This window comes from Phaethon lepturus, unplaced genomic scaffold (genome assembly GCF_000687285.1).
Source record: "Phaethon lepturus isolate BGI_N335 unplaced genomic scaffold, ASM68728v1 scaffold8955, whole genome shotgun sequence".
In the NCBI taxonomy this organism is placed as follows: Eukaryota; Metazoa; Chordata; class Aves; order Phaethontiformes; family Phaethontidae; genus Phaethon; species Phaethon lepturus.
The window spans coordinates 10,343-24,704 of record NW_010542634.1 but is presented as its reverse complement, the minus strand read 5'-3'; the positions used below and the strand labels follow the sequence as shown (position 1 = coordinate 24,704).

At 39.4% G+C, this 14,362-nt stretch overlaps 1 protein-coding gene across 1 annotated transcript; it reads left to right on the top strand.

The window, feature by feature from the left end:
* The first annotated feature begins 265 nt into the window (after nucleotides 1-265).
* LINGO2 (leucine rich repeat and Ig domain containing 2) lies at nucleotides 266-2,570 on the top strand. The gene has a single exon (XM_010288087.1). The coding sequence runs from the start codon at nucleotides 266-268 to the stop codon at nucleotides 2,084-2,086; it is 1,821 nt and encodes a 606-aa protein (XP_010286389.1). The 3' UTR covers nucleotides 2,087-2,570.
* Nucleotides 2,571-14,362: the final 11,792 nt, after the last annotated feature.

Genomic DNA, 14,362 nt, shown 5'->3' with positions numbered 1-14,362 from the left:
CTCCTCTGACATCTAGAGGGCAAATGCTGGATAAACAGATCTTCTACAAGTCCAATAATAGTAAAGGAAAATCTGCTTCTCTGTTGCTTTTGTCAATCACAATAGGTTTTTATTGTTTTGTTTCAAGTTAAAACACATGTCCCTGCTTTGAAATGGTACTGTAAAATTGGCACAGATCTCCTTCTGCTGCAGACTTAAATTCTCCCCTTTCCCATCCTCATCTCCACAGGCCCTTGACGGACGGTTAGACCGGATCAGTGGAGTCATGCGTCACACAGCTGTATCATGCTGGCAGCCGTTCCTGGGTCTGGCTGTGCTGCTAGTCTTCATGGGTCCCACCATAGGCTGCCCAGCCCGCTGTGAATGCTCAGCACAGAACAAGTCCGTCAGCTGTCACAGAAGGCGTCTGATGTCCATCCCAGAGGGCATTCCCATTGAGACCAAAATCTTGGACCTCAGCAAGAACCGACTAAAGAGCGTCAATCCTGAGGAATTCATGTCATACCCTCTACTGGAGGAGATTGACCTCAGTGACAATATAGTTGCCAATGTGGAGCCTGGAGCATTTAACAATCTCTTCAACTTGCGCTCCCTGAGGCTGAAAGGAAACCGTCTGAAGCTAGTTCCCCTTGGGGTGTTCACTGGGTTGTCAAACTTAACAAAGCTTGATATAAGTGAAAACAAGATTGTCATTTTGCTGGATTACATGTTCCAAGATCTGCATAACCTAAAATCCCTCGAGGTTGGGGACAATGATTTGGTTTATATATCACACAGGGCCTTTAGTGGACTGCTTAGCCTGGAGCAGCTCACCCTGGAGAGATGCAACCTCACAGCTGTACCAACAGAAGCTCTTTCTCATCTCCACAACCTCATCAGTCTGCATCTGAAACAGCTCAACATTAATGCTTTGCCTGCTTATGCCTTTAAAAGACTGTTTCGCCTGAAAGACCTAGAGATAGATGCCTGGCCCCTCCTGGACATGCTACCTGCCAACAGTCTGTATGGTCTCAACCTTACTTCTCTCTCCATCACCAATACCAACCTGTCTGTAGTACCTTACTCCGCTTTTAAACATCTGGTTTACCTGACACATCTAAACCTCTCTTACAACCCTATCAGCACCATTGAAGCAGGCATGTTTTCAGATTTAGTGCGCCTGCAGGAACTCCACATGGTGGGGGCCCAGCTACGTGCCATTGAATCACACGCTTTCCAAGGGCTGCGGTACTTACGTGTGCTTAATGTGTCCCAAAACCTGCTAGAAACCCTAGAAGAGAACGTATTCCATTCCCCCAAAAGCCTTGAGGTCCTCTGCATTAACAACAATCCTCTGGCCTGTGACTGCCGTCTCCTTTGGATTTTACAGAGGCAACCCACTTTGCAGTTTGGAGGCCAGCCACCAATGTGTGCTGGCCCAGACAGTGTCAAAGAGAGGTCATTCAAAGACTTTCACAGCACAGCTCTTTCCTTTTACTTCACCTGTAAGAAGCCCAAGATACAAGACAAGAAGTTGCAATACCTGGTAGTGGAGGAAGGGCAGACGGTGCAGTTGATGTGCAATGCTGACGGGGATCCGCAGCCTACCATATCCTGGGTTACTCCACGTCGGAGGCTGATCACAGCTAAATCAAATGGAAGAGCCACTGTGCTGGGAGATGGTACCCTGGAGATCCGATTTGCTCAAGACCAGGACACTGGGATCTACGTTTGTATTGCAAGTAACGCAGCTGGGAACGACACCTATTCGGCCTCTCTTACAGTAAAGGGGTTTACTTCAGACCGTTTCCTTTACGCCAACAGGACCCCTATGTATATGACAGACTCCAATGACACAAGTTCCAATGGAACTAATGTGAACACCTTCTCTCTGGACCTTAAGACAATATTGGTGTCCACAGCTATGGGCTGTTTCACATTCCTTGGAGTGGTTTTATTTTGTTTCCTCCTTCTTTTTGTGTGGAGCCGAGGGAAAGGCAAACACAAAACCAGCATTGACCTTGAATATGTCCCTCGCAAAAACAATGGTGCTGTGGTTGAAGGGGAGGTTGCTGGACCACGAAGGTTCAATATGAAAATGATTTGATGGTATTCTGCTAGCAGTGCTTTTTCTGTGGCATTAAAACCAATTAAACCAGCCTGGCATGCGGAATCGCTAGGCAGAAGCAGCTTAATGCAGCTGTCACTGTATCAAAAGGTTACATGAAAATGGAAAGACTATTTGTGGTTATACAGCAGAGCCTCCAGACATTGAGGCAGATATGTCAGGGCCTTTCATAGAACTGGTAAATTGTACTAACTGTTTGCATTGCAAATATTGGCATTCTGGGGATATCAGCAATGAACCGCTGGCTCATGCTCATGGACAGTTATTCAACATTTTCTACCACTACAAAAAGGAAAAGAAAAAAAAAGCCTACAGTGTAGGATTTACATACTTAAAGAAAAAGACACATTTGTCTAAAACATACTCTACAGTGAAATTTGTATCTATAGATCTCATTTGGTAAAACCTTGCATCCTCCCTTCTAGCTGGTTCAACACCACAAAAAAATTAGTAGTTTTTTTTTAATCTACATCTATACTGTGTACATTTTAAAGCAATACAAATGAGAGGTTGTGCTTTTAGATAACCACCAATACTGACCCGTGTGATGTCACCCTCCTTTTAATGACCATCTAACCCAAATTAGACTCTTGTAGTTACCAATTAGAAATAACGTAAGATATTTTTCTCCTCATGTAGAAGGCCAGAGATGAATAGTTGAAAGCAAAAACGCTCAGCTCTGTTGATCTTCTCTTCATATAAATATAAGGCATGTGCCTAGTTTTGATACAGAATGGAATATTTTTTATACCTGTGATATCACACTGGACCAGTTTACTGTAACATAGCCCTGGATGTCACCCAGGGAAGGCAACCCACTAGACATTGCTGGCATAGAGGAGTTGAGTTCTACCTTGAAGAGAGAGAGTTGGTTTTGTTAGCCCTGATTTTAATTTCAAAGCAACTGTTAAAATGTTAATGTGTACTGGGAAAAAGGAAAGAACATAATAAATTCTGCATACTCCTTGGGAAATATGGTCATCTTACTATTTATACAAGTGAATTAAAACATATGAAAGCTCTGCTACTAGGAACGAACTCTTCTCCAATGCCGAGTAAACTAGGGTTGTCCATGCATAATATGGGGATTATAGTACTAAAATAATGTTTAAAACATGATAGCCTCAAAAAGGCTAACATACTGCCAGATAAAATGAACCTCTAGCCACTGTCATTCTCATCTTGTATATTTGTAGATAACACATAAAAGCAAAACTAATTTCCGAGAACAGATTACTTAGCTATTCTTGATGACATTTTAGTAACTATGATGTGGTTATGTTTCTTTCAGGGGCAGTATCTTAGAGCAAGAGGGGCATGTTTTTCCAGGTTTTAGGAATCTTTTTAAATGGCAAGAAGACAGAAGTGGAACGTTAGTTCAGTGCAAATAACCTTTCTTGTTTTATGCTCCAAACAAATCTTCAAAGGCTCAGAACTGAAACTTTATTCTTTATTCTTTATTGTTGATACCACTGCTCTTATTCTGAAATTCTCAACAATGGGAAGATACAGAGTTGTTCAGCCACGTCTCAATTTTCCGGCAATTATGAGCCATAATTTTGTTGCTAAGTGGCTGGTAACAAATACAATTTATAAATGATTGGCATAACCTGCAGTAAGGATAATAATGACTATGTATGTGTTTAGCCAAAATGAATATAAAATGAATATATTATAAAACAGAATATTCAGATTAATGTGGTTTAAGAGCCTGTGTCCAATCTTAAAATTAGGTTTCAACACTTTGAATCCAAAGTCAGGCTGACCTATAATGGGATGTAGGTGCTTCTAAAATTAGTATCCACATTCTCTGGCAGAGATTTTCTAAGCCAGATAAAGATCTCCCACTCCTATCAAGGGAAATGTGCCAAAAGTTGTAAAATCCAGCTGTGCTCCCCAGGTCTACCCCTAACAGCTGTAGGACCTGAGGCCAGGCAGTTTTAAGAATCTCTTTTTTAGTGGTTGAACTTTGGTTGCGTTGTTGCTCCATTTTAGGTCCCAAAACTGAGGAGGATGCAAAGGTTGTTAGAATTTTCTTCATCTTAGTTGGTTTTAAGTTAAGAGTTGGGTTTTCTTGCTTCCTTTTTCTTGTGCTCTGAACTAGATAGTTGGACACTTGTGGAGATGCTTGAGACTAATCCTCTTTGTTCTATGACAGTTTGTAGAACACTAATAAAATAAAATAACCCCTGTCTAAATTCTAACACCAGGGAAATTATTTTTGCTGATATAATAAACACCGCACTGAAGTCCAAAACTTTAATGTACCTTAATGTGGGCAGTTAAAGAAACAAATGGGGATAAAACAAAGTGTTTCTGAACTGCCCATTGAAGACATTTGCATGTGCCTTTCCCTTGTAATTGTCATTTTTTCAACTAGTAACCTATTGCCCCTGCAGTCATTTCATGTTAAATGTTAAAATCAATGTTTAGAAGCAAAAATTCTCCTAAATTCTAGACAGTTGCAGATGATTGCTTCATATTAAATGACACAATAAAAAAAAACTCAAAAAAAACTAGAAAAAATGTGCTTTTAGGTTTAATTATGAATTGCTGAATTCCCCCATTCCCTTAGAATGACTCTAAAAAGTGATTGCATTGTTAGTGCACTGCAAGGATTTCTGAGCAGCAACGTGCTTAGTTACCTGTGTGAAATGCGTGCTGGTGATGAAAATCACCACTTGCTCTTGCTCAGCACCACCTTGCAGAGCTGTCAGCGTTGTGTGTATTGCCTTGAGTTCGGTCAGTATTCAGTTTTTAAGAATCAGTGTTTGCTCCCTGCCTCTAGCAATGTTCTACTTTTTGCAGCCTACTTATTTCACCATCGACTTGACAAGGCATATGGCACCTCTTAACAGAAGTGAGGACAGAAAGACTCAGAGACAAGCTTTTATCTTGCTCCACATAGTCTTCTTTATATGTATTCATGGGACACATGCTCACTGTGGCTGTTTTGGGTGAAAAAGGAATACAGAGTCAGGGTCAGACCTAGATAAGCACCTTTTTGGTAATTTTTTTTAAGAACAGAGTGGCTGAGTGCCTACCCTGCTTCTTGAAGGAGTCACTCCTTCTCTGCTAGAGGTCAAGGATACATCAGTTTATCATACTTCAGGGGAGAAAAAGGACTGGGCTGTGAGGAGGCATCTGAACCACATGGCTCCGCTATCATATATTCAGAAACAAGTAGGCGATGCATGCCTGCCACTAAAAGAGGGAATGAAGGTTTTTTCCCTGCCTCTGACTTTTATACTGGCTGCCCCCCATGCTGGCACAAGGCCAAGCCTGAACTTACCTGGTGCTCAGTGCAACAAGACCCTGAAGAGCAGCAATAGTTCTGCAGAAAAGGAGAAAATTGAAAATGTCAAAACCAGCAGACCGACTTGAGAAAGCAGGTACCACAGTATCCTTGACAATAATTTCTGTAAGAGCTGTGCTGAGCCTCCCACAAATATGTTTTGAAGTCCACTTCCACAGCACGGTACTCCTCTTTCATAACTGATGGAAGTACAAGTTGATTAGGCTTCCCACGCGTGAGTTAGGACACTGTAGCAATGTATTAAGAAAAGAGTTTGCAATGATATATAAGAATGGATTAAAACTAAGCAGTGCCCCACCTCCGCCTTACCTTTAGGTTTTGAGCTGGTTCACTTTTTTGTTTCCTTTCTTCCTCTCTTATTAACTTGGCAGCGTTCTTTTCAAAAAGGCATTGTCCACAATATCAGCTCAGTTAGATTCAGACTGGGAGAGTGCTTTTACCCTCTGTTCCCCCTTCCTTCACTGTTCACATGTGCTCCCAGTGCCAACTGAGACAACAGCTCCAGATACAACCGAAATCAGCCAGGAGACTCTGAGTCTCTAGAGAACTCCTGATACAAGCTGATGTCACTAGGTATTTTTTTAACTAAAGTTTTTTTTTTTATTAAGTTGATGTCATTGTCACACTGCCATTCAAGGTTTCCTTTATTTACGTGATGGTAGCTATCTTTTTTCCTTATTTCTTGCATCATGGTATTGTATCACCTGTAATGGTAACAATTATAGCACAGTAAAGAAAATTAAGAAAGAAAGTCACATTATACCCTCAACTTCACAAATTGTAGTTGGGGCATATGAGACATAATAAGAAGTCAGCATTAATATTTAATGGAAGGTCTTATCTAAATCTTGTGATAGAATTAAAAACAGGTGTGGAGGAACTTTGTAATGTAGGCCACGTTGCAACTGAATCACATCAAATATACTTAGAAACAGACTTTCTTACATCATGCCTTGATATCTGTTTTAGATATTGGACTTCTCCTAAAAAACTTTCAGGATGTGTAAATGCCACAAGACCATATTTAACCCATAAAAAGACAAAGCACTGTCTGGAAATCCAGTAGAGCAAGCAGCTTCTGGCTGCCCAAGGACAACAGCAGTTTTTAGCAAAGGCAGCCAAGAAACTGCAGTCATATAGTTTTTTTGCCTCATCTGCTACTGCAGCCTGTGAAAAAAAGGGTTCATTAGCCAGTAATAAAACGGACAATCCTTACACACTTTTTTCAAAGAGGGCAACATTTGTGTAAATAAGCTACGGTCTTTTCCACCTCCATCCCCAGCAGTGAAACATCCAGCAAGTGAGGAAGGGGAAGCCTATTCTGGCCAGTTTGCTAATTTATCTTTTTCCCCTGAATGATCCTAGTCTACCTGGGACTAGCATGACAACTACTCTGCCCATTCCCATCCTCTCAGCTCCCAAAAAAATGCGGCTTGACATGGAGTAACAGAGAAAGGAACACATGGTCAAACTGTCACTCCTCCCTGAACTGTAACTTTGGTCTTCTCAAATAAAAGAACCAGTGCAGCAGCAGTATCTTAGAAATTGCAGTCTGCTGCAGCTGATCTGTAGTTTTGCCATAAGACAACAACATGTGTGAAAACACTGGATACATGCTTTCTGGCCTCGCTTCAGTATCCTAGGTGATTGCTCTTTGTGCTAAAAAGAACTAGGAAAGAAGAACTAAAAAAGCCTTCATCCAGTAATTTAAAAGTTAATTGTGCCTGGAGGAGTTAAAAGGAACATCTTAGGAAAAGACAAGGGGTCCAATTGCTGGAGAATCACTGAAACAATGAATGAGATTTCAAGCTAGCTAAGCAATTTGGATGCCCTGTTCTATCACCTGTAATAAGAATTACAAACTCAATTTCCCTTGGCAGCTTAGACGAATCACAGCCAGTTGGTTCAGTGACACATGCTCCCTTTGTCTGTCTCCTAGCTCTGCCCTCTTCCCTTCTCAGTTTCAAATGACTGTGATGCCAAATGAAGATCTCTGGATTTGGTTTAGTTTCACTGTATGTTCACATGACTTTTGGAATCTAGACCTCAAAGCAGGATCTTAAACCCTTTTCAAACCAAAAATAAAAATACAAAGGAAGAAGAAGCTTGATTAAACCTCTTCCTGCAAATGAAATAAACCAACTTCTGTGAGGTTCTTGCTACTGAGATAGCTACATGCCAAAAGCAATCTGCAGGTTGAATGAGCCTGAGTCTTTTTTTTTTTTTTCTAGAAGCAGGTGGTTGGATATATGGTCAGCTGGACATAAAAATCTGTATTTATAGCCTAAGCAGAATAAAGAAAGAGTTGGCATAGTCAAGAAAATGTTCCATGCTATTTCAACATAAATTTAAGGATAGTTTATCCTTCATATTCAAATAGCTCATAGAAGAGTACAAAAGAGCAGACTTTCACCTCATAATTTGATTATTTCTGTTTATTCAAACTGGTACCAAAATTGTCATGAAGCAGAAGTAATGAAGCAAAAGACTGAAACCAGATTTTCTACTCTGATTAGGCAATATAAATCAGGAGAAATCCTCTGTTACTCCTTGGTTACACTAGAAATTTATTAAAGGAATCTAGGGTGGTTTTTTGCTTTCTACTAAGCAGGCTATTGTGGAAAATAAGCAGAACTTATGTTTTAGTTATTTCTCATCTTGTGGCATACCTTCTGTTCTGAATTGCTTCAATACTTACCACTGCTAACTGAACTGGAGAATATGAAAATGTAGATTCTGGGAAGAAAAGAAAAAAAGGCAAATGAAAAAGAAAATCTGTAACCTTAAAGAAGTCTGCCTATTTCAATGTGTGGTATTTGAAAGTTAACAGCATTATCTCCTCACACATAAGCCAAGAACAATGGCTTTAAATTTCAAGGCAGCTGTGAAGATGGTTGTCAACTTGTACACACATTAATAATTTTGACCTTTCAGAAAACAAAATATTATTGCTTCTTAAAGAATTAATTTATACCATTTTGATACCTAAAAGCAAATGACACTTTGGCTTCATTACACTGGGCACTGTGTAAGTAGGAAGTAAATGACAACCCTGATCTGGTGAGCTTACAGCCATATAGTAGGAAGTTGACTTCTGGGCAAGTACATATGATAGCAAGTCTCTCATTGTTTGGAGAGGGATTGCCATAGTGCATATATATATTAAAATATCATCACACTTACTGAAATCTATTTGCAAGCACATGTAGTTCATATGTATATGTTTGTGTGTGCAAAAAAAGAGTTATATTTGTTTTGTTCTTTTCTTACTTCAAGTATTAAATGTATATTGCTTTTAAAAGGTGACATGATTAACCAGAAAAAAATGTGTTGTAATTTATTTTAATATATACGATCATAAGTATGGATGGGAAATGAAAGAGCCTTGCTGTTATGATCCATGAAGCACATGACAAGTCGGGTTTGTCCATAAGTTTGCTTCATGTTTGAGCAAAATATGCTAAAATAATGGAGAAAAAAAAAAAAGGCAAAAAAAAAAGCTTTGTTTGTCAAGACAGTTGTCCTCAATGTCATTTTTAAAGTTCGTTTAGGGCTTATATCATGATGTGTATCATATTTATCCAAAATGAAACCCAAATAAATAATGCCACAGAGTGGCAAAATTCACTGGAAGAAGTGAAGAAAATTTACACGGCTTTCCCTATTGTAGCAGCACACTTTTTTTTCAAGGGGTAGTGGAGGAAACAAAGATAAGTAAAATACCATTTTCGCAGCACCACACCCGAGGTCCTTACTGCCAAGTCTTCACAACAGGTCATTTGCTCAGACCCACCGCTATTGAACTGAGAATATAAACCATTACAGTCAGAAAGAGAAGACTCTAGCAGGTATTTTTCATCATCTACTCACTTTCACTCCTTCATTGCACGGAGCTCTCAGACATAGAGAAAAATCTAGGTCATATTCATATGTGTTTTGGGATTTATTCTCCACACAAAATATCAGTCAGCCTGTTCCCTCACTTTCACTTGCACAGTGTGTACAGGTAATTGATGGGGATACCAGTCAGGCTGATGCTGGAAGAAAAAAGCCTGCCACTTACCAGCACCGTGGAAAGCATGGCAGAAAGATAGATTTCACCAGCTGTGTGTCACTTGGAAGATAACCAATACTGAGAATATGCATCTGAAATATGTTTTCTAAGGAAATCACCGATATTCAAGCTCCACTGTAACTGCACCAGAAAAATTAAATGGTGGAAACTAGATTCTGTTGAGCTTGAAAGCTATTCCAAACCCCCGAGGCTTGCCATGACCCACAAAATCTATGGCAGAGATCAGCTTTGAAGAAGGATACAGGCCATAACCTAAACTGTTGCTACTCCCATTATCCCACAGCTAGGTACTTTTGCCAAAAGAGAATATTGCTTATGCTTTCTGGGATCAGCTGAAATAAGATTTATCAGCCATGAACCTGTTATCCTCTAAACCAGGGTCCTATTCACTAGAAGAGGAAAACAAAGTTGTTATTGTGCGACGAGCGAGGGAAGACAAGCAGTCGACTCAATGTGAGTGATAAAGCAAGCTTCAACTTTATTGCAAAACCCTACACATATTTATACACTGAGTTCTACCTTATGCATACTTGTCTTACAATCATTGGCTTAGCTCTAAAGGTTACATTATCATACTCCTCCTCCTTGCGGTTACTGCTCCGTGGTCCGGGTTCCATCCTGTTTTCCTTACTTCTTCTTAGCTGTTTATCACAGCTCCTTCTCCTCAAGGCCAAGCCCTGCAGGTGTCCAGCTGTTTACCAGCTTCCCAATGCCAGATACTGCTACGTGGTCCGGGTTCCATCCTGTTTTTCTTACTTCTTCTTAGCTGTTTACCTGCACAGTGCAAGGTCAGTACGACCTTCTTTTCTCCCTTGCCAGCATAACTCGAAATTTTCTACCGCGGCCTAGTCTGGCTAACTTATGTCAAGATTGAATCACAAGGCTCCTCCATGGAGCCATGACCACGTTCCCTCATCCATTCTCCAACATTATTGCTACCTCAGGAAAGGAAGAAGCAGGCTGAAATCCCGCTGGATTGCTGGGAGCAGGAACAGACGGGGCTGAGCTCTCCTGTGCCTCCTGAAATCTGTCTTATTCTTCTGCATTTGCATTTGACACCTCCAAAAGGTTTTGGCTGATCTGCATCACTGTACCCTCCTCTGCAGCAGAACATCAAATGCAATCTGTGGGCCAAAATTAACTACAGATTATGTTAAGAATCTGCTTTATTTTCATGTTCTTTTATTTTCCTTTAATTTGGCAATCTGATGGACAGTTTGCAGCGTACTGCAGTGCTGCCTTCAGTATGACGTGAAAAAAGAGTCATTGCTCCTATCACTGCATGGAGAACATTGAGCTTGCAAAGAACATTGAGTTTGTTTCCTCAAAAGGTTCCTCTACCCTAAGCTTTAGATTTCTTTTATGCAATTCAAGTTACTTTTTTGGACTACCTGACACTATCTCACGAGGTCTAACTTGTTCCTATATCACAGGATCTAAGGTGTAATTTCCAGTTTTTACAGAAGAAGAAACTACTAGTTTTCTCCATGATAACCAGGTAGAGAAAAACACTACCACATCAGTCAATCACTGACAAATTCATTAAAATAATCCACATTAATACCAGGGTCTAAACAGAAAAAATGTGTGCTCTCCAGAGTTTTCATTAAAATATTGTAATATCTGTAGATGACTCAACCCACAAACATCACTTCAGCTTTTAAAAAGCATCCAAAATCTTCTAAAGCACAGTCACTTTCCTAAATTTTTGAGAATATTTATACTTTTACAGATCCGCTGCAGAAGATTTGTTTCACAGTTAGTAGCTCTGTATTGGATATCACAGTAACCTTTAAATAAACAAATCCTGGCATCCAAATGTTATTTTAAGAAATGCCTGAGTTTAATATTTTTGTATTTGAAAAAGGTAGTGGGAAATGGGAAATCACTCTATTCACCAATTAATAAACTCGATTCACAGAGACTGAGTTATTCTCACACAGGGGAATGCTCACAGTGAATTTTCTGCATCATAAAACCTTCCCACATATAGCTGTAGATGACACAATATAAAAAAAAGGGCTTTATTCGTCTCCTGTACTATCTGGACTGGGGGAGAGTCTGCTAATTCATGCTGGGAAAGCACAAATAAATCTGAAAATACTGGATTAAGAAACAGAGTTATTGCAAAGGACCTGACCTTACTGTCTACTGACGCAGCAGCAGGCTGGCAGACTTAGTCTAAATTCCATCTTTCCTAGATGTAGAAGATTCCCCATAGAAAGCCTTATTTTGTCTCTGTTCTTGGAATGATAAGTCTCGATCTTAGTAATCAAGGAGAAATGTAGTACAGTAAGAAGCTAGTAAAACATAAGATTGGATAGTAAAGAAGAAAAGAAATCAAAACGCTTTAAAAATTATGACACTGGTACTTAGCACCTTGTCTGAGTAACTTTGAAAATACTTGGGTTTACAGGAGCTGGTTTATTAATTAATAGCTAGGGGATACACTCAGCTAGTTAAAGCTGTAATCACCAGCTGGAAGATCTTATTTACCTCATCAGTCCCTAAGTGGAAGTTATATTTTTCTGAGCTATTTTCCAATAACTTTGCTATTTGTATAACTCAAAAGCACAAGTGATGGAGAGCACACTTATTTTATTATAGGAAGAAAATGATAAATTTAACCTATTACTTTTGCTACGAGAGCTCTTTGCTGTATGTACAAAGACTAATAGATTACATTCATAAGTAAGGTATTACTATCACTGAAACCAAACAACATCTCGTCTTAAAAAGCTACCAACCTTTGGTGTATCTGCGCAGTGCATCAGTTCTAATGCACTGCAGATAATACTTTGCTTTTACATAGAACAGACATGCCATGCAAAGGGGTTAGAGACAATACAGCACACTGAGTTATACAAAAGCTTGCATTTTAAAGGGCCTTATGGAAACTTGTGTTGGCTTTCATGAGTTTGGCAGGATGTCACATTTTGCTGAAGGATATGAGATCACTATTTCCTGACTTGGGGAAGCCATAGCTCTTGGCTAGTAACACAAGCAGAAGGCTGGAACTAGGTATTTCTGAGCTGTAATCAAAACCCCTGGGCCTCTAACTCTCTGGATAATACGATAACAATATTTACCTTTCAAAAGGAAGATTCTGACATTTCCATAAGGATTATAGAGCCAAGGAGTTATGGTTCAGCCATCCCTACATGAGGAATGATAATTTTTTATGTAGGTTGGTATGCATTAATAGGCATTGTTATCAGGCAAAGGAAACTTTTTTTTAAGAAATGCAACACCTGCTGCCCAAAGTGCTCCAGAAGATGATGGCAATGTGGTGACAGCAGTGGTCTGCCCTGTAGAATAGAAGCTCTTGCAGAGCATTGGCAGACTAGGAAAGAAAATTGTCATGAAAGATGCACACCAAATTGGTTTTGTCTTTTTTGCAGTTCAGTGGTTTATTGCATGAAAGGATCTCTTAATGCCTTATTTAATTAGTGGTTTTGTAACGCTTGAAAAGCCTGATTTATGTCCTAAAGAATCTGTGAAGATTTGTCTCTGCCTTTGATTATAGATGAGAGATTCCAAAATGAATGCAAACCACACTTCAATTGTCAGGTTGTCAAGTGTAACACCAAGTACTCAGACTACTTCTACTACTACAAAAACATTTCCATTTGGTCCTTCTACAAGACTGTCAAAAATAAGCCCCATACTTTCTCTACTCTCTAATCAAATTTTATTGGAAAAAAGCTAGCATTCCCACAGGTTCTCCAACTCTTTAATAGATAAAGTAACAAATAACCACATTTCAAATTTCTGCTGCCAATGTTTATCATAGGGAATTTGTCCTGACACTCTGTTTACTCTATTTGCCACAAGGCTGAATTGTGGCCAACCTTGTCTTCATCTTTTAATCAAGATTGTTTTGCTTATACATGAGCCAAACACTTGGAACTTCCCCATTCCCAGCTTCTGCTTTAACACTGAAGCCAGAAGAATTTGCTGTAAATGTTAGTGAAGCATATTTGACAGTTAACGGCCAGTTAATGCCTCGCATCCAGCAGTCACTGGGAGCTATTTCTGAGGTATGGGCCTATCTGGCACGATTGAAAACAACAACTGGTCCTTGGGAACAAGATTAACCAACATATGTCCATTTTGCCATTCAAGACCACCATCAACTCAAGACACTAGAAGGTGTGTGTTCAAGTCAATGAAAACTGAAGGGAGTACTTGTTGAATATGTGTGCTGTCTTAGAGAATTGCATGCAAAAAGGCATGTAAGAGATCAGTTTGTCCTTTAAGGCTTAATATACTGAAGCAGAAACCCAAACCACTGAAAACAGGAGGAGGGTATACATTAAGAAAACCACACACATTTTGCCCTGGTGGGCTTTATGGTGTAAAAAGAAAAGTCACAAAGAGGATAAGAGATGTACTTGTTGACAGGAAAATTATTTTCTCAGCGTGATAAAATGCTCCCTCCAGATCCTGTCTTAACACAAGGATTCTCCTCTCTCCTTGTTCAGAAAGGAAAGCTACAAACCACCTCATTTCATTACAAATACTTTCTTCAAAGGCAGTCTGTTCTGATCAAAAGATCAACCCTTCCTGGATTTTCAACAGCTGTTGTAATTGTTTTTCATAGAAATCGATTTTAATTGTAACACTCTTCTGCTACAGCCCTATTGTCTGTGTCCTTCCGAATTGTTAGTTACTTAAATGAATAAATAAAAGCTCAAAAGCACATTGTTGTAATTGATTTCTATGTTTCAATTGTCTTAACAGACACAAGGTTATGAATTTCATCTACTGAGGCACAAAAACAAAATACTTTCCTTTAAAAAAATAAATAAAAATAAAAATAAAAATCCATTACCGTTTCATTTGTGTTTTTTAAGGCAAAAAT